Below are 25,647 nucleotides of genomic sequence, written 5' to 3' on the forward strand. Positions count from 1 at the left end.
ATGATGAAGATGACGCATCTGATGGAGAGGGGAGTGTGAAGGAAGATATTTGTGAACAAGATGATGTAGTAGATGATATTATTGAGTGCGGTAGTGACAATGAAAGTGATTTACCCCAGAAAATGACGACAGCATTGATAGTGCAAATGGTGTTGCAGTTCCTGAAAAGCGCAGAAAACCAGAAAATTGCTGGTTTGAAAGTAAGGACAATAATATCATCACTCCGAAGAAGTCAGTCCTAAAAGGGAAAAATGGTAAAGAGTGGACATCCAAACACCCTGAAAGACAAAAGGTACCTTCTCGAAATATATGTAGAACAACCATACCCGGGCCAAAAGGTGATGCTCGAAAGGTAAAAAGTCCCGAAAACAGTTGGCGTCTTTTTTTTGATGAGGATATGTTGCAAGATATTGTTCGTCACACCAACAAAGAGATGGCTTCCCAGAGACTGAACTACTCGTCTGAACAGAGGTATACTGGAGATATCACTTTGCGAGAATTAGAGGCATACATAGGTCTACTTTATATCAGTGGGGCCAGAAAAGATAATCATATGAGTGCCGAATTTCTGTGGGGTACATTGGGTAGTCCAATTTATGTTTCAGTTATGTCACTAAAGAGATTTCGATTTATAACAAATTGCTTGAGATTCGATGACAAGCAGACCAGAGAAGCCAGAAAGGCTGCAGATCCTTTTACATATATTCGGGAACTATGGAATAAATTTTTCGTTCACTGTCAAGAATATTACAAGCCATCAACAGAATGTACTATTGACGAACAGCTTCTGGGATTCAGAGGTCGCTGCAAATTCCGTATGTACATCCCCAATAAACCGGAAAAATACGGCCTCAAACTTGTGTTCATGTGTGACTCTCATTCTAAATACCTAGTCACAGGAATAGCTTACATAGGAAAAGAAACTTACAATGGGCCTGAACCTTTAGCACAATACTTGGTGAAGGAATTAGCAAAACCAATTTATGGCACCAATTCCAATATAACTACTGACAATTGGTTTACATCTTTCCCCCTCTTGTCGGAGATGTTGGCTAATGGTATAACTATGGTTGGTACTGTACGAAGAAACAAAAAGGAGATTCCTCCGGAAGCTCTTCAGACCAAAGAACGACCAGCAAATACAACAATGTTTCTCTTCGACTGCAATACTAATCAACAATTGATATCATTTTCACCAAAGAAAGGTAAAATTGTATTAGTAGCCTCGACCATGCATTACACACCAAGAGTGTCTGAACAAACAAGGAAACCAGAAGCTATTGAATTTTATAATGAAACTAAAGGAGGGGTCGACTCGTTTGATCAAATGTGCAAGAACTATTCCTGCAGTAGACGTACAAGACGCTGGCCAATGGCAGTATTTTACAGATTACTGAATGCAGCAGGAATCAATGCATTTATTGTTTGGGCTTACGCATGCGCAGCCCGTGGAGGAAAGACACCCAACAGACTGGAATTTCTTCACAAGCTTGGTCTTGATTTGTCAACGAAATTTATGCAAGAGAGACTGACAATCAGGAATCTTCCTAAAGATCTTCGAGTGAAGATAGAATCCATATTGAGTGAAAACAATTCTTTACTGGTTAGCTCACTGAAAGAACAGAAATCATCTGAAACTGGACCACGACAGGGACGTTGCAAACTCTGCAAAAAAGAGTGACAAAAAGTTTGCCATGAAGTGTAGTGTTTGTGAGAATTTCGTGTGTGGAGATCATAGGGAAATAACCTGCAAGAATTGCACACCATAGAAAATAAAATGTGTGACTTTTTCTCTTAATTATAAAATATACACTGGAATTTTTTTTAATTCTATGGTGCAAGAAAACTTTCATTGCTTCTAACAATAATATCAATTTATGTTAAATTTCAAATTATTTTGTGTTGAGCTATGTTGTGTTATGTTTCAAGTGTGTTTTAATATATAAAAGTCAAATGCAGCATTATAAAAATCTTAATTTTTGTGTTGGGTGAAAATTCACCCATGTTACTAATAGTGTATAATAAACTGATGTTACCAGTTAAGGGTTAATAACTCACCTAGAAGCTCTGTTTTTCAAGATACCGCTCCTGTATAGACGTCTTATTCCATTCCCGTTACAATGAAACTGTCTAATACCGTATCTAATATTATTTACATAGAAAGTCAAGATAACACACTGTAGTTCTCTAACAACAATACACTAATTCACTCAAACGACGAACTGTTACATCCTCTGCACTATAGGCCTAATATTCGGAGCAAATGTCAACAGACGCACGTGACATTAATGTCACATCATAAACAATGTCTTTATATAATGGAGCAAATATCTTCATTATAATTTATTTTTGCTACGTAATAAGCACGTTTCAGGTCATTGTCAGTGAACATCACTCGCTCCCATTACACATATTTTTTGAACCCTATGATGCATTATTCTGCCGAACGTTCACCCGACAATCAACGGCGTCCATTTCCCGACAATTTAATACAAAATAAAAACAATCAAACGACTAACGACTTTTAAACGACTACTATCTTACTTCATTTATTAAGCGTATGTATCTTGTGTAAAGAGGAAAAAATATCAAAATATTTATACAAATCATGATTATCTTATAATTACTTAATGTCTTTCTCATTTATATAATATTAGCAATATCATATTCTGCATGAAACTGTCTAATTGTTTTGTCTTGCGTAGTAATATTGATGTAAGTGGATGAGCACGTCATAACCTGTTAACCAATCACATTCAAATACACCAGTCCCGACATGCAAGTGAACCATTGCGGATGTGTTGAAGTTGTGTGAGGAAGTGGGGTCTCTCGTTGTCCTATTCTAAATTATTGTGTAAAATGGCTCCAAGCATCGGTGTAAACTTACGAGTTACGGGACACTGCAGTCAAGGTGGCAGGAAATATATGGAAGACATGTTTTCTGTGGCTTACCAACAGACTGAAGATGAGAAAGATCTCGAATATGCTTTCTTCGGAATCTTCGACGGCCATGGCGGGCGAGAAGCTGCAACGTTTGCAAAAGAACATCTCATGGATTACATAGTGAACCAAAAGGGATTTTGGTCGGATAAGGATGAAGACATTCTAAGAGCAATACGAGACGGATTCTTACAAACGCATCTCTCCATGTGGGGCCAATTAGGTAAATACGTGAAACGAGGTGGGCTTCAATACCTATATAGGTTATGTAAGACATTGTTGGATTTCAAAATCCATATTGAAATAAGTGTTAATAAATAGTGCCCATATATTATCGTTTCATATTTATATTTATAGAGAGTTGGCCCAAGACAGCATCTGGTCTACCTAGTACATCTGGGACTACAGCAAGTGTAGCCTTTATTAGGAAAGGCAAGATATATATAGGTCATGTTGGAGATTCTTCCATTGTGCTTGGTTATCAGGATGAAGGTTAGTAGGAATGATATTAAACGTGAAAAATTGATAAATTTAAATTAAAAACACGTTAAAATGAGTGTAGAGATTCAAAAAACTAAAATGATTATCTTGATACACGTGCATACTATTATATGGTAGATGAAAACAAAACGGTATCGATGTAATCAAAAACTCCAGTTTAAAAATAAAATTAAAAATATTATACGACTTTTAATATAGGCCAACTACTGTGCCATCATATGAACTGTGGGTTAATCTAACCTAACCTCGATTTTTTTTTTGTGTATGTGTGTGCGTGTGTTTTTTTTAGGCTATATATAGTTAGTGCGACACTGAGAGCTATGTAAGGAACAGATTTTACAAAAGAACGGCGAGATAAAGTTTTTTGCAGATTGAGAATTAAAATACTTTTAATCTGAAAGAAATGTAGTGAAGATAGTGTTAAAATAATTTAACAATGTCTGTGAATGTCGCAAAAGTATGATCCTGTAATGTACTTCTTTTTAGGTGACAATATGTGGAAAGGACGACCTCTCACCAGGGACCACAAGCCTGAAAGTGAAGACGAGACGGCCAGAATCATGCAATCAGGTGGTAAAGTTGTGAGCAAGTCGGGAGTGCCCAGGGTTGTATGGAACAGACCACGTCTCGGCCATAGGGGTCCTGTTCGACGCTCCACTCACATTGACGAGATTCCATTCTTGGCTGTTGCCCGCTCTCTTGGTGAGATTTCAGTGAGTGTCAGTGCTGTGAGATTGGAAGCCTGGAGCAACAGAACTGAGAGTGTTTGTGTTTGCAGGTGATCTTTGGAGCTACAACTCCGAACTGGATCAGTTTGTGGTTTCTCCAGAACCAGACGTGGGTGTTGTTGCAGTGGAGGTGGATCGTCACCGCTGCTTGATATTCGGCACCGACGGGCTGTGGAACATGCTGAGCCCCAATGCTGCTGTTGCTATTGTGCAGGCGGCCGAACGCCACAATGAGAAGCACGTTCTAGAGCAGCACAATACTTCACACGTAGGTGTCGATTTATACGAGTTTGCACAAAAACTGTCTAGTGATAAAGACTGCTAATTAAGGCCGTGTCTCAAAGCTACATTTTCAGCTGAAGCGAACTAGATTGTTGACTAAATAGCCGGATGTGACGTCAGAAGTTATGATCCAAAGCTACATAGTGCATAGTAATCAAGTCCGTAGTAGCTAGTAAACGAAAATGCTTGCTTGATTGATGACTTGTTCACTAAACAAACATGGATACCTCATCAGCAATTGGGGTTATGAAATCTGAAAATGCTTTGGAAGTGAAATAATGTAAATATAGTGTAGAATAACACGTTAACTTTGAACACTGGCATTGTTAGTACCTTCTGTACAATGTTTTAAACATTATTGTAATATATTAAGTCCTCATCTTTTCCACATAATTCGTAATGAAACTGCATTAGGACACTGCCTTCTTAATTCAGTGCTGCACCGTGATGTCATGGTTTTTAGAAAAATAGTCTACGAAGAAGGCCATGTTTCAAGCATACTTGTCCAAAGCCCCCTAAAGTCACCTAGTTGCTAGTCACTAGTGTGTAACTTAGTATGGACTTGAGCTTTGGGACACGGCCTAATTAACCATGATACACTGCTCATTGATACCATGCTGCTTTTGTAGACATAACGGGAAATGTGTGAAAATGTGGGGTTTCACGGTTAACACTCGTATCTACGTTAATATTAAGTTGGTTTTTGACGGTTTAGGCATAAAATAGAAGGGTTATGGCGAAAGTATAATGGAGGGGTGTTGCAGAAGAGGCTTGCCACCTGTAGTATTGTATATTAAGTTAAATGGATATTGTCTTTGCACGTAGAGCAAGTATTAATAATAATAATGAGGTAATAAAATAGGAAATTTAGGAGTGAAGCGAAAAGAAAGAGATAAATATGTAAATAAACAGAGGATAGAAAAAAAAAGTGATGTAAGTGTTGTAAATAAGAGTAAACGGAAAAGTCAGCAAGTAATGTAGGAGAAAATAGCGGGAAAACGAATGATTAAGAGTAGGTAGGATTTGAGGGTAGAGAAGAAAATAAATAAATATCGCAAATTATTAAGGAAGGAATATGCAATATTTAATAGGTGAGCGAGAAATGGTAGGGAGACAGTCTAGGTAGGAGGGAGAGAATAGAGGAGGATAGAGGGGGAAGGACATATAGCAATTCAGTCATAACAGAACATTAGAAAGTAATCAAGAAATTCTCGGCAAAGAATACATCAATAGAAAAGAGTTATATGTATTAAAGAGATGTGGATCGAAAAACAGAAATGTGAAGGTCCACCATAACTGTGAATTGTAAAGTTGATTGACAAAAAAATATATCATATCATATAATAATAATAATAATAATAATAATAATAATAATTCTTTATTTAACTGGCAGAGTTAAGGCCATAGGGCTTTCTCTTACACTCTACCAGGTCACAAAGTATAAGCAGTTAAAATTTAACAAAAAGTTAAAGAACAGAATACTAACATATTACAATAATAATAATAGCGTAATAAAATCGACACTAAACAACATGAAAATAATACCATAATAGAAAAAAAGAAAGTAAAATGCATTGGAATATAGTGAAAGCAACTCATTTAGTACAAATGGTTAATATGGAAAAACGTAAGGAAGAATATATCAGAATGGAATGTAATAAAATAATAATAAAAAAGAAAAGAAACACGAAAATTAAATAAAGTTCACGATAAAAAAAATATATATTAATACACAAATGTATACATATTATGTAATTTTAGTAGTCACCTTATATCTTTGCTAGCTCTACTCATTCTGTAAGTTAAACACATATTTGGTTTTAAATCTGGCCGTATCCAGGATAAATTCTGTGTATATCTTGTAGGAATGGTTCGTCCATCTTACTGTACACTCTTATAATGAACGAAATGTCAATGTGAAGTTTTCAAATAATCTATACGAATATCGTTCGTAAAATTTAAATTTAAATCATTTAATTAGTCAATCTTCCTAATGTATCCAGGTGTTTGCTGACAACATAAAGTCCACTTAAATCATTTGAGTATTACATGAATCGATTAATCTATATCGTTAGTTGAAAGACATCGAAGGTAAGTCTTGTAAACAATTTTAACGTGGAATTTTCAACTGTGTTGTGGTTAAATTGAGAGACTGTTAAGCAGAAGGTTCCTGGATCGATTTTCGGTGGTTGTAATATCTGCAGTGCTTGGGAAAAGTGACACAAGTCAGTTTCCACAAACCTTTTTTTGGTGATTTATTGACAACTTACGGAACATCTGCTCGCTTAGAAAAAAAATACACAAGTATTTCAACCATTACAATAATTCATACAGAAAAAAATCGAATCGATATGTTGTTGTTTTCTAATGCCAGGCGTTTGACAATAAAGTCATTTGACCTCTTGCACTCCAATATTTTTCAAAGATATTATCATGACCAGCCACTGAAGCACAGATTTTGAGGTGTTCCGAATCCATTTCTTGGTTTGAGTTGCACAATGGGCAGTTAGGGGACTGATATATTCCAATTCTAAATTAAATCGATACAAACTAGTGTAAGTTGTCAATAAATTATCAAAAAAAGTTTGTAGAAACAGACTTCTGTCACTTTTCTCAAGCACTGCAGATATAGTAAGTAAAATTAAAATACCGTATAAGAATGTGTGTTGATATAGAAGTGCACTGAAAGTAGTAAAAAGAGAGGAAGGGTAGATGTTTGATGGTTCAGTAAATCATGAATTAACTTGCAAGTAATTTTGAAGCTACTACATATTAACAATAAATAAAACGCACACTGCACACGACATTTTTCATGAAATAGAGTTATGGTAACATGAAAGTGAAGAAGTATGACGATGATTTATATCACTGGCTATTGTTACAGCAGCCCCAGGTATGGATCAATCCTTCCAAAAGCCTGGTGGACCGTGCCCTGGACCGCTGGTCTGCAACACGATTACGAGCAGACAATACTAGTGTGGTGACGCTGATGCTAGACCCTCCAGGCCCCCCTCGAGCGCAGGTATGGAGAGTTAGTTACATATTCTTTGTTAGGATGTAGTCCACAGACATTTATCAACTTGTTTATATTTTTAAAAATCTCATACCAAATCCCTTTAATAAGAATAGCAGTCCATGTTCACGTATTTGCATTGTAAATTGAACAAAAGATGTCCATTGACTTTCCACACTACACACATCAAATTCCAGTGTCTTTAATTGAAAGAGAAAGCTCAAGATAACATCTCTGTTATAGTATAGACATTATTATTAAATTTCTTGCAGTAAATCACAAAGCATTTTGATTAGCTGACATAATAATTCACTGGCATTTGCTCTTGATTTGTTTCAAATGTTCCCACATTGTCGAGTTTACTCGTCAGCTTTTATGAAGTATTCTCTCTCTTACGAGATACTGGTTTTTCGAGTCCTCTGACATTTTTAGTCAAAATGTAGTATTATAAGACAATACGAACTATAACAAAAACTGACGACTCTTTACAATTAAGCCATGAGATAGACAATTCAATTTTGGTATCTGGGTAATGGGCCTGAGAGAATATGGCAATATACAATTATTGTAGAATAGATAGGTTCAGAAACTAAGATAAATTTGAAATATAACAAATTAGTACACATAGCTACAAAGAACGACATCTGAGCCTGAGGAATTTCGACACACAAACAAGCATACTTGAACAGATGAAAAATGTACCAGACCTCATAGCCTACTCCTTGAAGGGTGGTGATGATGGTTTTCTCGTTTCTTAATCCTTTGTTTTCATTGACAATATCCATAAAAAAGAGTGGAGCTGTTGCTGTAATTTGGACACGAATGCACTAGTTGGTGGCATGCACAACATTTCAATATGTATTTTCACATCAAACAGACTCATTGCGTGATACATCTGTTGAGGTTAACACCTTACTTACATACTTACTTACTTACGTACTGGCTTTTAAGGAACCCGGAGGTTCATTGCTGTCCTCACATAAGCCCGCCATTGGTCCCTATCCTGAGCAAGATTAATCCAGTCTCTATCATCATATCCCACCTCCCTCAAATCCATTTTAATATTATCTTCCCATCTACGTCTCGGCCTCCCCAAAGGTCTTTTCCCCTCTGGCCTCCCAACTAATACTCTATATGCATTTCTGGATTCGCCCATATGTGCTACATGGCCTGCCCATCTCAAACGTATGGATTTAATGTTCCTAATTATGCCAGGTGAAGAATACAATGAATGCAGTTCTGCGTTGTGTAACTTTCTCCATTCTCCTGTAACTTCATCCCTCTTAGCCCCAAATATTTTCCTAAGAACCTTATTATCAAACACCCTTAATCTCTGTTCCTCTCTCAAAGTGAGAGTCCAAGTTTCACAGCCATACAGAACAACCAGTAATATGACTGTTTTATAAATTCTAACTTTCAGATTTTTTGACAGCAGACTAGATGACAAAAGCTTCTCAACCGAATAATAACAGGCATTTCCCATATTTATTCTGCGTTTAATTTCCTCCCGAGTGTCATTTATATTTGTTACTGTTGCTCCAAGATATTTGAATTTTTCCACTTCTTCGAAGGATAAATCTCCAACACCAGAATAATTAATTAAAATATACTGTGCCCACTTGTGAATCCTTTCTGCTCGCCATTATTTCACGAACACTGAATTACCTCTTCATTTTAAGGAGTCATAATAAGAGAACAAGTAAAGAGTGTAGTCTATACATTGATTGTATTGACTTTAATTCGACAGGTTCTGCTGAGCCAGAAGCAGCAGCAGATGGAGCAGCCAACGGATGTGCCTTACCCTCAGTGGACACCACACACCCCCACCAACTCTCCTTCACAGCCCAGTAAGAAGGCCGAACCGGAGTGCAGCCCCGTGCAGAGTGGATCGTCCTGCTCCAGAGACATGCAAGACTATGATCCTACCGGAGGAGTGGCGATCTTCACCCGCTACCCGGTCGCCACGTTTGAAGGAGAGATTCCAGACAGCAGCAGCACCCTGAGCACCGGCCGCGTGTGCAAGGTGGGCAGCATGCTGCATCGCGAGACCAAAGCGCACCACTCTGCCGCGTCGGTGCAGATCAACGAGGTGTCCTCCAGCAATCTGGAAGACGTGCCCTTCAAGCCCGCCACTCTCGTCAGGCAGCGCACCTTCAGTTTCGGGAGCGAGAATTCTAGATGCAGCCTTGGGGGAAAGCGTCGACACAGCTCCATGGCGAAGCTCCTGGACCAGGGGGCGAGCGGCGGTATCACGTCTGTTTATGAGCCGTGCCCGAAGCGTCGAACACGTTCAGAAGACAAGCGTCTGTCTGCGCCCCCCACAGAGGACGAGTTGAACACGAGCGATGTGGAGAACGAGCGGGTGGCCTGGCCAGGACAGTGGCACGAGGACCACAAGGTAAGGCTCGACCTGGAGAAGAAGATCCTGCAGCGACCGTCTTCAACCGGAGGGAGACTCAAGTTGCCCAGCTTCCTAGTAGCGCAGGCAAGAGGCACGACCCGTATGCTGCGCTCCGACACGGCTGCCGCCCTCCCCATCCGCACGCTGCGATCCCGCAACATCAATATCGAACAGTCGAATGTCAAGTCGGTGCGGAAGACATCGCACTCGAGTTCCTCCAGTGGTCGGCATAGACAGACTTGCTGGGGTGGCATTGTGAAGCCCCGGGCGAACACGCGGGCCCGCAAGTGATCGCGCTGTGGTAACTAAGTCTGAATGGTGATGGCACAGCCGAAGACTACCCCTTGTTATTCGCTCGGTTGTGTCCAGTTTGACCCCCTAGTTACGTAGTTGTATCAGGACAAGCTGGTGTTGGCATCAGTCCACACTCCACTGAGTTAAAGATTTTCTTTAGATAGATCTCTTCATTATAGTTTTCTTTCTTTTAAGTAATTCATAACATTTTATGTTGTATGTGTATTTGAGAAAGAGCGAGAACAAGGTTTGTATGATACAAAGTTACCATAGTCAAAGTATTTTTAAGAATTTTTGAGTGTGTGAGTGTGTGTGGTTTTCATACGGTAGTACCGACTCTGAACAAAGTGTCAAGTCAGAATATCCACTCAAATTTGGCGTCTCACTTACTTTTTTAATATCTAGAACAAATCATAGGAATTAACGAGTCAGTTCCTGCTTCCTATACCAGGCACTGAAGATCCATAATGGAAAGCTATGTTACTTCACAATACATTCCTGCTAGCAGTTCTTGTGTTTGAAAATGCATGTGGCTGTGCAGCAGCTTGTATGAAAGGTATCTGTTATTTTTCAAAGGATTTTACAAGCTTACTTCAGGACTACATTGGTCATGAGTGATTCCACCTGGTCCTAAATTTATTATTTATTTTTTTTCTTTCTTTTTCGTTATAGATCAAAGACACATTTACATATTTGAATATTGGTTTTATATTTTTAGGAGGGATACCTTTCAGTTTTTATACCTATAACTTGTGTTTGATGAGTTACAGAATGTGATTTAAATTTGTGCTGTTTTGTGTGTTTTAAGCACTTTATCTTAAATACTTTGTACATATTTTTTATGTGATTTGCTTCCTCCATTGTTGGGCACTTACATACTAGTGACAGCATTTATATTATATTCAGTGAGCGAGAATTGTATTAGGATTCCTATCTTCCTCTGCACTAGAATTATAATTTACATTTTTTGAGTCTATGTTTAGCTACTACACCTTAAAATAATATGATAGATGATGACTGTTTTAAAAAGTGAATGTCGTATTGTAGGAAGAGAGAATACAAATTTAAGTTCTCAGAAGACACCAAATACTTAAAGTAATTGTCCGAGAATTTATAGCAAGATTTTAAATTTTGTAATTTTATTGTATACAATACACCTCTATTTTTCTGCTGTTTGTGATGAGAAACAAAATAATAATAGTTAACGTGACATATGATTACTTTGTTTTTGAAAATAGCTTACACGTCATGAAGGTTTAATGTTATTTCTTTCTGTTCCTTGCCTATTATTTCATTTCAAAATTGTGATTTACGTGTGGAAATTTTTACAGTTTGAGAAAATTGTGTTTGTTTCGGTGTAGGCCACAACAACCATTTCATTTCTTATATAGACTTTTTTTAATTTAGGAAATTAAGATTAGACCATAATTTTACAGTTTTTATTTTTACTCGATCAGTAAAAACGTTTAATCAGTGATTAGCAAGTAGTGGTGAACTGATAACACATCAGTCAGCATAGAGGACTTTGAGTGAATATAAGTACATGCCTGTAGACAATACGTTAGCTGAATTTTCATTTTTAAACCCTCAAAAATTAAAATTTTCTTTTGGTTGTAATAAAAATATATGTAGTGAACAGCAGTAAACTGAGGTTAGTTCAAAGAAATACAGTATTGTATATTATTCAGAGATGAATTAATTGAAGTTGTGAGGAATGTTTTAGAAGAGAACTTGTAGTACAGTTCTTTTTTCGTGACAGTTTGCCTTGTTGCTATATTGGCCATAGGCAAAAAGAAATTGTATTATATGTACTTCCATATATCATTTATACAGTGACTTCATTTGGACACGTGGCCGGTTGGCAGGGATTTGCTTTCCCATGAACTGCGCTGCTTATAACCAGTTACATCCCCCCTTCACTCTCCTGCCCCTCAGTGTGCCTGCTAAATCAGTTGAAGCAAAATCTTTGTGCTGTAAAGAAAGGGAGTTGATACGTGTTTCAGTGTGTTAGTGCTTTTTTTTACCAATGCCACCAGGTTTCGACATTTCTGGTCTTCTCTCCTGGCATTGGCTTAGTTGTAACCCACTTCTGAGGTTGCGGCACCTGAAAGACGAAGTTACATTACCCCCCCCATGATATGATAGGATGATTATGATTATGTGGTGCCAGGAGAGGTCTTAAATCTAAACTTAACCTAAATTCCAGACCATGGACGAACACACCTTTAAGGAAAAATTCCTGTGCGTTAATCGGGAATCGAACCTGGGACCTCATGAATTATAGCCAGAAGCTCTAACCACTAGACCATGAGGCTGGTCGTGTTATTGCTGTTGTTTAATTCGTAAATAACTCTTGTATACATGTAACTCTCATCTAAATAAAATTGTTGAATTCTTTGTAAGTTCATGCATATGTATATACACTTTTTGCTGGTTGAGTGGAAGAGAAGGCCTTACGGCCTTAACTCTGCCAGCTGAAATAAATCATTGTTGTTATTATTATTATTATTATTATTATTATTATTATTATTATATAATGCCAGAAAGTATACTTTAGAATACAGAATCTTTATGTATGATTCTTATGTGAAAACAAACTCTTGTACTTGAGACGGCGATTTATAGACAGATTCTCTGCTGTTTGTGTAACCTCACAGAGAAACGGTTTGTAATCTTGTGAATAGATTTAGGCAAAAGGGATTCATTCTTGTTAAGAAACCGAGAGTAAATCACCGTGTTCTTACAGAGAGAAAACTTGATGAGATCCGGCAAAAGTTAGAACAAAGTCCAAGGAAATCTCTGAGAAAACTTGTGCAGGGATCAGGAATTTCGCAAACCTGGGCTTGGAATGCCACTAAACTTTTAGGGTGCTATTCATAGACATTTCACAGCACGCGCTACGAGCGTACTAAGCTAGCCCCGGCTATCCACTGGCTACTTGTACAGAATTCAAATCATAGGCTATCGCTAACACTGGTTTATGAATACGAAAAACGCTGATCATCCACCGGAAACCCACGCTAAAAATGTCTATGAATATGGCCCTTAGAATTAAAGCTCTATAAGATAACTGTAGTTCAGGAATTGCAACCACATGATGATGTAAGTAGAGTTAATTTTTACAATTGAATGTTGGATAATCCCTGTTAGGCTGGCACATTGAGAGATGGGAGAGTGAAGGGTGACAACCGGTTACAAGCAGTGCAGCGCAAGGACAAGCAAATCCCCCCCAACCTGCCATGCGTCCAAATGAAGTCACTGTAGTTACGATTTCATGTTAATCTTTATAATACCTATATACATCATTTATACATAGTTACGATTTCATGTCAAATTTTACACTATTATGAAAAAACTTTTTATGTTAAAATTTATCTTTAAATATCAACTTAAGCCAGAAAAAATCTTAAATCTGTAACATTCTTAATAGGATGACCTTATAACATGGATTTTTCTATATCACCGTACCACAGCAATGTAAGTGCCCTCTATTATGCCATATGGATTTCTGGACTTGACATTGAAACAGAAGACAGCTCTCAGTGCTCCAAGGTGAGACACCATGCCCTTAGAATTTCAGTGGGCTATTGAAATAAACTGAATTTCTGTTAGAGCTAGCTTCTAATATCAGAAAATATTTCTGTGTGGGTCCTTCAAGATTTATTGTATCGTGTGGTACAACTTTACTGTAGTGGCATCTCCAGAGAAAGTTAATTTCAGATGACAAAACTTAAGTCGTACTTTGTATGTCGTAAAATATATTTAATGAAATCATTGAGATCCATATTTTCAGAAGTATAGGGTATCCTACGAATATTAAGCCAAGGAAGAACTGTTGTTGCAGAAAAGTGTAAAGATTGAATAGTTGCTCAAATCAATGAAGGTCCATAGCAGTAGCATTCTCTCTTTTCTTTCTTAAGTACAGTCGATTATATGTAGTAAATGTTTATGTGCTTAAGCAACATTCAATATTTGCCATTGAAGTTACTCTGTAAACATGGAGGAATGCTAACTTGAAAATTACATGTGTTAATGCTCTTTGACATCTCTGTAAACATCATTTTTTGCTACAATATAAATACCACATAAACTAATTCCTGTATTTACACGATTATAACACGCCATCGAATATAACACTTTTCAATTTTGAAAATGAACCAAAAGAAAAGCTCCCTGGGGCATGGAAGAAGATAAAGCAATTTTTGTCTATGAATTCCATTCCACCCCACTTCCATCTTCAGAAACCGAACGCTCTGCCACCATGTTCAAGTTGAAATCCGAATCACAGAAATCTGTTTGTCATCCACCCAAAGCAGGCTCTCTTTGCTATCATTTGAAGCACTGAAAATGGAGCACTTGTTTCGAATATAACACACTTCAGTTTTGAGAGTGGTGATTTTACCAAAATAGGTGTCCTATAATCGAATAAAAACAGTATTTTCTTTATTGTTTTTCTATATACCAGGTAAGATGTTTGAATCTACAGTAGAACCTCTATTATCCGTGGTAATGATGGGAGTGGAGTGAACGGTTAATCGAAAAAATCGGATAAACCGTACTATAAAAGGTTTCGTAATTTCCACTGTAGTCTTTTGCTTTAACGCACTATATAGGTTAGTAGATTAGAAGTTCATTAATTTAAGCCTGGTTTTTAATGGCTGAGAAAACTTCTTATGACGGCTGTCTGTGGAATGATAGGAATAGTACAGGTCTCATGTTGTAGATTTACATACTTAGTACATCTTATACTTGTTTCTTTTATTAAATTGCGCACAATTGTAATTTAAATCTCGTATTCTGATACGAGATGAACCACAGTTTTTCTTTTCCCGAACCACTCACTCACTTGTACTTTTTTTTTTTTTTTTTTTTTTTGCAGCAAACGCGTTTTGTTTTGACACCTCTGGAAAAAATTTTGCATAGAAGTTAAACAGTATGGCCACTCGAAGAGTAGACCATACTGTGTAAGGGTAAAAGTTTCCAAAAGAACACTTTGTAGAAAAAATTCGTACTAAAATACTGTACAGTACTTCATATTTTTTCTGCAGCAAAAACAAAATGGGGGCGGCGAGAGAAAGACAGTCGGATAATCAACGAATCAGTTAATAGGGTGACAGATAATTGGGGTTCTACTGTATTACAAACACTGGTAGTGCAACAATATTTGCCAAATTTTGAATTGACAGCAACAAACTTGTTAGAAAAACACCTTTAAAATACCAAGACACTCGAATACTCTTATTTCGTTTCTACATTTACAGATTTGATTGCTTATATTTTCAATGTTAGCATATTCATCATCAACTGGCACTACAACCCTGGGTGGGTTTTGGCCACTCGTGCAACAGTTCTCCATTCTGTCCTATCTTCAGTCTTCTTTCTCCAACCCTTCACTCCCATTATTTCTAGGTCCCTGATGACCCCATCCAGCCATCTCTTCTTAGGTCTTCCTTTCCTTCTGTTGTGGACTTCCCTTGTAGTATTCTCTTGGGAATTCTGTTTTCGTCCATTCTCTGCATGTGTCCCAGCCATCTCAACCTCTGGGATTTAATAAATTTGACAATATCTTGTCCTCCAATCAGTTGATTGATTTCTTCAGATATTGATAATATCTGAAAAATATTGGAGTGCAAGAGGTCAAATGACTTTATTGTCAAACGCCTGGCACTAGAAAACAACAACAACATTATAACGTATCCGCCATTCGTTGTTTTCATATACTAGTCCTCTCGAAACACCGTGGGAGATCTTCTTCTACTTTAGTTAGTGTCCATGCCTCAGATCCATATGTTATTACTGGTCGAACTAAAGTGTGATATATGTTTAATTTGATTGTTCTCGTAATTAGCTGACTACTAAGCAGAGTATGCTCTGTTGCCTGCTAGTATTCTGTCCTTAACAGTTACGCTCATATCTCAGTTGTAATCGATTCTGGCGCCCAAGTATTTAAATTGTTTAACTACTTCAAACGTCATATCTCCTACTGATATGTTTTGAGGAATGTTTCTAGTTTTGGCGGTAGGCATTACCATATACTTAGTTTTCTCTTGAAAGTTCTGTAGTTAATCGTTTAAGGGTTGCCAGGTTCCTAGTGATAATGGTAATATCATCTGCGTATGCACATATTTGGCTTGACTTGAGGAATATAGTGCCTTTTTGGTCTATTTTTTCGATTGCCTGATGTATTGCCAGGTTAAATAATGTTGTGGATAATCCGTCTCCCTGTTTCACCCCAGCATTAAAAGAGATACTATTACTGAGTTCGTTTCCAAGACTAACTTGTGCCTCATGTTAGCATATTGTTCCATATAATATTCCAACTTGGTTTGCATTAACTCTCCTCTCTCTACATTTCTTCTAAACAAGAGTTCTTGTGTGGCTTGTGTCGACACTTAGAAACCCGAGTCCCACCACTTCCTTGGAGTAGCGAGGCAAAGGTGTGGGATATGCCACTGTCAATTGAAGCCACTGAGTGCTTTACAGAGGGTAGTAATCATTACGCTTAATGAAACGGTTTGAATGTGTCCTGCATGTGATTACTGAACTTTTGTACCAAAGGTTATTATTATATACATATCAATAGTGTATTTTTAAAGTGTGCAACATATTTTTGTAAACTTAATAAAATGAATGTACGAGTATGCTATGCAGAAAGTAAATTAACAGTGCCCCCTGTATCGGAGGTCGCAAATGTAGATATGTATCGTGTGGCTGTCGGCATGTGAGAAGACCGGTCTGGCAATATAATTAAGTTGTATATATACATATATGTACACAGCAGTGTCCGTTATCCAGACGTGGAATGAGTGGTCTGAAAGTTAACCAGAGACTATCGGAAGTGTGCTAATACTGGAAATGATTTCTTTTTTGCAACAATAAAATTTTATTAAACATATAAATTTAATTTTCCCAATTATTTACATAAATTTAAGATAAAAATATGTGCAGTAATTTATCATAAAAATAGAGAAGCATATATACTGCACAAGTCCCGCACCGTAGCGTCGCAGTCTAAGGCATCCTGCCTAGGACTCACGTTATGGAATGCGCGCTGGTTCGAGTCCTCCTGCGGGAAGAAATTTTCTCATGAAATTTCGGCCAGTGTATGGGACCGGTGCCCGCATCGTGATGCGCTTGGGGAGCTACGATAGGTAGCGAAATCCGGTTGTGAATGCCAGCTATAACGGCTGGGGGGGGGGGATCATCATGCCAACCACATGATACCTCCATTCTGGTTGGATGATCGTCCACCTCTGCTTCGACATGTGGGCGTGAGGCCAGCAGCTGGCTGGTCAGTCTAGGCCCTTCAAGGGCTGTAGCGCCACGGATTTACTGCTCAAGTTAGTTTCATACATAATGGAAAAAACGATTTGGAATACTTGAGAGAGTTGACATCCCGGTGAAGATAGTTTTTGACTCTCAAGCAGTTACAACTGTTCACAGCTTTAGTATCCTTTTTCTCCCAACTCCTAAAAACTGAAATGTGGGAAGTGCAAGCATTTCTGTGCATAGTAAGCAGCTGTTGAGCCTTTTGGATAATGTTAAATTTCGAGATACTTAAGGGGACAATATACTGGAATTACTTACTTCCATGTTTTTAAAGCTAAATTCACAAAACCTTTATCACTGGTGTATCTGGTTAATAATAAGACGTGTGTACAATATTCCATCCCCAAACACCTGCATAGAATTGGAATATATCAGTCCCCTAACTGCCCATTGTGCAACTCAAACCAAGAAATGGATTCGGAACACCTCAAAATCTGTGCTTCAGTGGCTGACCATGATAATATCTTTGAAAAATATTGTAGTGCAAGAGGTCAAATGACTTTATTGTCAAACGCCTGGCATTAGAAAACAACAACAATAATATTCCATCCCTCTATGATAAATGGTTTTCATTTTATTAATGTCTTAATAAAATATTGTATCGCTTTGTATAGAAAGTCCCCTGTGCCACAATTTACATTATTTTTAACTGATATTCACATAATTCTTTATATACAATGGAACAGGCATTATTATTGGGTTTTTCTGTACAGTGAATCGGTAAATCACTATTAGTTTTTTTATGATTATTAATATTTTTCTTTTTTATTCTTTTAAAATTAAAAATTCTATTAATTTACTGATTAATTTTACAGCAAAACCCTGTAGCAAGTTTTGATCCCATGTATGTAAGGATCCATTTAAGTGAATCAGTTAAGAATAATGCAAATTGTGGTGCAAGGAACTTTTTATATAAAGCGATTCAATATTTTAATAAAATATTACAAAATGCAAACCACTTATCACGGGCGGATGAAACTTAGTATATTTGTCATTATTAACCAGATATACCAGTGACCAAAATTTGGTGAATCTAGTGTCATAAGTATTGTAGTTATTGGTTTCACTACTGCGAACCCTTAAAAATATGGAACTTCGAAATTTCAGTATATTGTCTCCTTAATAAAGGATGTCAGTTTAAAAACAAAATTTAATCAAATGAACATACATTTATCAGGCTTTGTAATCTAATACTTTTAAATCTATTTCACACCAAACTAAAGTGATACAAGTATTCTTTACAATTTAAATTTATATTAGTAAACACAGGTCTCTAAAGAAAGTATGTGGGATATTTATGGAAAATCAGTACTTCTAATATAGAAGACACAAGTTAAAAGTCACACTATTATACCAAAGTAAACTTTTGTATATTTTTATCTTACCAAAGAAATGGGTGGCATTTATAACTACAAGTTGGCTGAACAGATATTTTACAGTATTATTGATTAAAATGTGTGTGAAAGATGTCACCGCAATAAAAAAGATAATTTATTATTGAACATTCAAGTATTGGAAACTGTAAGATATCTCCTTAGCAGGTGTATAAATTTCGGAACGTTAATAAATCACAGGCTTGCCAAAGTACAATTATTTTCAGGAAAACTGTTAACTTTCAGACCCACTTCATTGAGCAGCTATTTGCCTAGACCTTCAACATAATTATTTGGGGTTGTGAGAAGTTGCATAACAAGGATGTGTGCTATATTGAGGATTACAATAAATCGTGGAAATAACATGATCAAATTCTTCATGTGCTGCCACCATTTGCAGTATTTAAAAAAATATATAGATTTAATGTGAAATACTTGTTTATATGGGATTCCTACAGTAGAATGCTTTGGCTTTTATAAGTTACGGGGCTTACGGTTTAAAAATGGCTATGGAATACAACATTCTAATTAAAGAAAACAGTGCAATAATGAAGAAATCAAAACATCTCGTATTTCTTTAGGCAAATATTTGCTGTGCGTTAGTTTTCGGTGGTAGTTGTGTTACTAATAGATACATGCAGTTACTACTGTCGGGAACTTGTGTTATATAATACAACTTGGGCATCTCCCAGCCTCAAACCTAATGGCTTTCTCTGCGAATAAAGTGACTGTAGTGCAAAAACATCTTCATAGCTATTAGGAGTAGGCATACAATTGTAAAATTATTGTGAGGTCGTGTTCAAAATGAAGGCTTATATTCTTTTACGTACAAATGAGATACAAACAATGAACAGTTTGCAAGAATTTAATTCGGTGCTTAAACAATAGATAAAGACTGAACGAACGTCGGGAAATCTGTGTTGTTAGAATGAAGACTAGCCAGTTGGAGTCTCAGTGATTCGTGCCAGTTCTGACGACAACTTGCTCCCTTGTCATTTTTTAACGGTACATATATATACAAGAACATTTGTAAAATGTACGTAAAGTATCCTGTAACAAAAGTGTAAAATAGGAATGTTTATAGGCCAAAGATTTATATATGTGGGCGTATTCTGTATAGGGAAGGTATTTTGACTCGGTGTGCTACGTGTACTATGCACACAATGGAAAGTGTATACTTCTTCATAGGGCTAACTTCCCATGATTCTGTGGGGTAAATCAGGTGAACTATGGCTCTTAATTCTTCGGGACTAACACTGGTATACTGCATTGCATGGTGCTTTGTCACTGGGCAGACCTATTCTTTGTGATGAATATTTAAGATGCATTTTTAATTGGTTTGGGCCTTCATTTGAAGTTATATTAATTGTAAAGTTTGAAATATAATTTATGTAGTGAAGGACATTTAGCAAAGGGGACAAAATATAAAATAGAAACTACTGTTTAACAGAGCAGATGGTGCGTTGCAAGTGCACCTAGGTGTTTAAGTTTATGTACTACCATTTGTTTCTTCCTGTATAGTTTATAGATTTAAGTCTCTGATATTTGTCCTGAAGCAAATTTAGACTATTACTGTTGCAATAACATTTGTTATGAAATTTGAATATGCCCAGGAATGTTCACTTTCGGATTAGGATGTACTGCAAGTTAAGGTGGCAGTGCAGTGTGGCCCCATTAACACTGTCAGACTAGTTCCTACTGGACCTGTGTTAACCAGACTGTTTGTGTCTGACAATCATAGGGCATCATCATTCAATTGTTTCCATTACTTTTTATAGCAAAGATTTTGTTCTCTTATTTAGTTGGATATGCACATATATGATTAGTTTACTATCATGTGTGTATATATAATATAATATAATTTATGTACATCTTTGTATTGTATGACATTTTGATTTTGCTATTTATTAATTATAAAGTAAAATGTACAGTTGGTTGAAATTAATGCATTTTTATTATGACCTCACTTCTTTCCTTCTCCTGTCCAAACTGAACATTTTAATCTTAAATCCATTAGAAATTGACGGGGTGAAGGCAAATAGAGGCAACAGCAGCAATAGAATTTAGTAATACAGTAGAACTTGGTTATAGCGACCTCGTTTTGTGCGACACCTCGCCTATAACGTCAAATATTCTGTGGTCCCAACTAATTCCCCATAACATAAGCTTTTCTACCTTGCTTAATACAACAAACGTATATGTGTCTACCTCGCATATAACGTCATTTTCAACCTCGGTTTGGAATACGATTTTCTAAGAACCAAAGTATTTTAAGATATATTTTGTTGAAATCTGGTAACCTGGCATATTCTTTACTGTCCCCTTCTGCCATAGACCCCTGGAATGCAGGCAGATTCCCCACCCCATTGTAACCCAACCGAATTCATGTGGTATTAACGGTAACTGCTTGCGATCAATTTCGATAGGAAGTTTCACTAAATGGACGCATTTTAACGCAGTATGACCACTAAAAGAAGAGTTTTAAATTGGAAGAAAAAGTTAAAGTGATTCATCAAATTGAGAATGGAATTAAAAAAGCTTACATGTGTCGTGAGTTTGGCCTAGTTAATTTCACAATTCAGACGATTTGGAAGAGCAAGGATAAAATTGTTGCTGCATTTGAACAGAATGGATCGAAGCTAGGGGAGGGAGCAGTGACATTGTAACTGAAATTATGAACACACTCGTAGAACGTAATTTAGAAAGTGTGTATTCGGCAAGTGGGAGACAACAGAGTAAAATGACTGATTACTTCACTCCTAAGTAAAGAAGTTTAGTGAGTACTGAACAAACTATTTTAATACAGAATACTGTATTTATAATTGTATATGCACTTTATTATGTTCATGGTAGGCTTAAAAGCGAATACATAAATCTAAAATAATTAAGTTTATTATTTTTCATTTTCCACCTCACTAGACTGATAATACTAATCTCGGTTACTACGACACTTGTTTATAACAACATAATGTTTAAGGTCCCTTGGATGTCGTTATAACCAAGTTCTACTGTATATATTCCTGTCATGTTGGCTATAAATTACTTACTGGCTTTTAAGGAGCCCGCAGGTTCATTGCCGCCCTCACATAAGCCCGCCATTGGTCCCTATCCTGAGCAAGATTAATCCAGTCTCTATCATCATATCCCACCTCCCTCAAATCCATTTTAATATCATCTTCCCATTTACATTTCGGCCTCCCCAAAGGTCTCTTTCCCTCCGGCCTTCCAACTAACACACTATATGCATTTCTTGATTCACCCATACGTGCTACATGCCCTGCCCATCTCACACTTCTGGGTTTAATGTTCCTAATTATGTCAGGTGAAGAATACAATGCATGCAGTTCTGTGTTGTGTAACTTTCTCCATTCTCCTGTAACTTCATCCCTCTTAGCCCCAAATATTTTCCTAAGCAAACAAATTCTCAAACACCCTTAACCTATGTTCCTCTCTCAAAGTGAGAGTCAAAGTTTGGCTATAAATTAATATATAAAAATTTGTTTCAAAGAAATACTTCTATTTTCTCATTATAATGACAGTAACTTCATAGAGTAAATCCTTAAGACCAAAGGAAAAGAATTAAAATATGATATGATAACGTTTACCAACATATGGAAACATCCCTTCTCTGCAGCAGTGTGGGCAGTTATATAGTTAATGTCAACATCGGACCTTCCTCAAGAGGTAACTGCCCTTATGTGTCTGGTAACAGTGTTGACAAAAATCCATTACTTAAAGTGATAAGTATTGTATTAAAATACTCAACCATTATACAAAATTATTTCTTGAGACAGAGAACTAACGCAGTAAAGTAATTTGTATAGCACTATTTAATTTAATTTTACATAAATTATACTACTTACAGACCTGTTACTAAATCTACGTATTACTCTGTGAAAAGATTTATTAAATCTACTAAGCAATGTTGTAGGTGTTCACTTTCATTCGAATTATTACCACGCAGAAAAATTAAACTCAGCATTGTTGTGTTCACGTTTCATTGGTGAAGTCTGTCTCAAAATAAAATGTACCATATCAAAGACTTCATTGTAAATAAAAAATGCCTCGCAAAGAGACTTTCTGGATGGCACAAAATTTATTTTTCAATTCCAAAATTTCGCGACACACCAGTTGGGAATCGCTGGTGTAGACTGTAGACCTATTTACTGACAGAGTCGTCCAGGATGCGCCATAGGAGGCTGGTCAACACTACATCCACGATGAGATGAGATGATGGAGATTTGTTGCGATGCCACAGGGGAACTGGAGTTCCCAGAAAAAAACCCTGTGTTACCTGGACCACAAGCTCGCCTAACACAAGTTACAGTAGCGTGCAAATTAATCCGAACACGACATATTTTTACATTTTCTGTCATTGTTGGCCTCACAGCTGCTCATACCGCTTTAATTGACATCTGTAGTACGTGTAATTCCATTGTTGAAGGTCTGTCATTATTTTTTTTATAATATGTGACATTTTGCCTGTCGTTTTGTACTTATAAGCATTTCAGTTGTGTTGAAGACTTAATACTGCAATCCTGTGTACATTCTGTCGTCTTCACAAATGGATACAACTCCACGAAAACGGTCTAAAATTATAACATTAGCAGAGCATTCTTCTATGACACAGAGGCAAATTGCTGCAGAATGTCACATCGGTTTGGCTACTGTTAATTCGATCATAAAACGATACAGGGAGACTGGATCCATCACACCCCAGAAAAAAGGAAACTGTGGCTGGAAAAGGAAGACTTCACCTGCAGATGATCGTTTAATTGTCAGGAAAAGTAAATTAAATCCTAGACTAACTGCTGTCGACTTAACCCGCGAGTTAATGGCTACCACTGGGGCGAATATTCACGTCACAACAATGTGGCGTAGGCTTTTGGAAGCTTGACGAAGGGCTCGTAAGCCTATTAAGAAGCAACTGCTAATCCCTGTTATGTGCAAAAAACGCTTAATGTGGGCAAAATTACATCAACACTGGCCAGTGAATGACTGGAAGAATGTACTTTTTTCCGATGAGTCTCATTTCGAGGTCCACGGCTACCGTGTTTCTTAAGTACGGAAAGGATCCGAAAAAGTAACAGCAGCTCATCTCCAACAAGCACCCAAATACCCCCCCTAAAGTAATGTATTGGGGTTGTTTTACACATGAAGGGCCTGGAGCATTAATACCTATCAAAGGAATGATGAATTCTGACAAATATATTCACTTATTGGAAACCAGAATCGTACCTCAGCTGCAAAAATCATTTCTGGATGGCAGAGGTGTGTTCCAACAAGACCTGGCACCATGCCATACGTCTCGAAAAACTACAGAATTCTTCAACAAGAAGAATATTCAGGTACTCCCCTGGCCAGGCAACTCACCCGACATCAACCCCATTGAGAACTTGTGGTCAATTTGCAAAAGAAGAATGCAAAAAATGGATTGTTCTACAAAGGAGAAGATGATTTCTGCCCTCATTGGTGTATGGTTTTGCGATGAAGAAATGAAGAATATTTGTGGGAAATTAGTGGAATCCATGCCAAATCGTCTCAGAGCTGTTATTAGGAACAAGGGAGGCCACATAGATTACTGAGGTATGTCTTAGATCCTTTTTTTATCCTGTTTGAGTGTTTTTGTATAAGTAATTACGCTGTTCGGATTAATTTGCACGCTACCGTATAAATTAGGGACATAGCGATGATTGAATCCGGAGCTACAAGATTATAAGTCCAACACTCTAGCCACTAGACCACTGTGGCAGCTATAAAGCCAGATATAAAATGTGTGAGAAGAATTACTTTTGGATCATAACTAGAATATGGATAGTCTATAATTAATATATATATATATATATATATATATATATATATATATATATATATATATAATAACTAGTGGCTTGTGCAGCGAATGCTGCAAACCAAGTTCATTAGACGTTCAAATAAACATTTTTCAGATTTATTTTCAATGAAGAATACACAGTCATTTTGAAAGTTATTTGCTTTCCATAATAATGAAACATACTCCCTTTGAATGTTTTTTTATGCCAGATACTTTTTCTTGAACCTATACATCTTCAGTTTTTGAGTTTGAACATGAAAACGCAAGTAACAATGTCAGGACGATCAGTGGGTTTCTTTATGTGGGAGTAAAGCAATAGCTATTTCAGGTCATTGTGGATTGTAGGTGAAAGTTAAAAAAAAGTAGGTTTGTTATGCTTTCGAACAATAGACATAGCATCTTGGTATAGCTGCTGCATGTTTCGTGAATTACCTTGAAATTTGTAGAGGGTATAATAATTTTATCCTGCTAAGAGATCTTGGTGAAATGATCGGGAGACTACAAAATCTTGTGGGCCTCTTACTTTATCAGTAAGTAATACCTTTTGGTCTTTCCATAGAAACTCTAATTTTTGCGCTCTCTCGAGCCAATACTGAAGAGAATAACGCACAGAAATATCTCCACCACACCGCCATTAAATATATGAAAAAGACCCAATCCCACTTGATTAATAACTATAAAAATATTTGATTTTTAATAACAATATTATCTTAGGTAAGTTTTATAGTTTTCAGTAACATATACTATGTATACTATATAGCCGCCACTCAGTAAATTATAGAAATGAAGATTTAATTTAAGATATTCTCTACATCTACTTATATACCCCAAAACGTTTCACTTTCATATCAATAGGCCTATAGCATTAATATGTAATATGAAAAATAGTCACATGAAGGGATTAACTAAAGTATAATATTTCATTTCTAATAGTAATAATGTCATCAAACCAC

At 36.8% G+C, this 25,647-nt stretch overlaps 2 protein-coding genes across 3 annotated transcripts in view; one reads left to right on the plus strand and one right to left on the minus strand.

Moving 5' to 3' along the window:
- LOC138713098 (cytospin-A-like) overlaps positions 1 to 2,436 on the minus strand; it is a 406,047-nt gene extending 403,611 nt beyond the window's left edge. Inside the window, exon 1 of the mRNA XM_069844871.1 lies at positions 2,059 to 2,436. The gene's annotated coding sequence lies outside the window, so the exon portion shown is untranslated. The remainder of the gene's footprint in view (positions 1 to 2,058) is intronic.
- Positions 2,437 to 2,784: 348 nt separating this feature from the next.
- Pp2C1 (protein phosphatase 2C) lies at positions 2,785 to 20,802 on the plus strand. Of its 2 annotated transcripts, none has more exons than XM_069844875.1 (6): positions 2,785 to 3,163; positions 3,298 to 3,432; positions 3,928 to 4,143; positions 4,220 to 4,437; positions 7,336 to 7,473; positions 9,212 to 20,802. In XM_069844875.1, exons 1-6 carry the CDS (start codon positions 2,860 to 2,862, stop codon positions 10,154 to 10,156), a joined length of 1,956 nt encoding a protein of 651 aa, XP_069700976.1. In that variant the 5' UTR covers positions 2,785 to 2,859; the 3' UTR covers positions 10,157 to 20,802. The 2 variants fall into 2 exon arrangements, with proteins under 2 accessions (XP_069700976.1, XP_069700977.1); XM_069844876.1 differs by having other exon boundaries at positions 7,339 to 7,473.
- The last annotated feature ends 4,845 nt before the right edge of the window (positions 20,803 to 25,647 follow it).

This window comes from Periplaneta americana, chromosome 14 (genome assembly GCF_040183065.1).
Source record: "Periplaneta americana isolate PAMFEO1 chromosome 14, P.americana_PAMFEO1_priV1, whole genome shotgun sequence".
Classification (NCBI taxonomy): Eukaryota; Metazoa; Arthropoda; class Insecta; order Blattodea; family Blattidae; genus Periplaneta; species Periplaneta americana.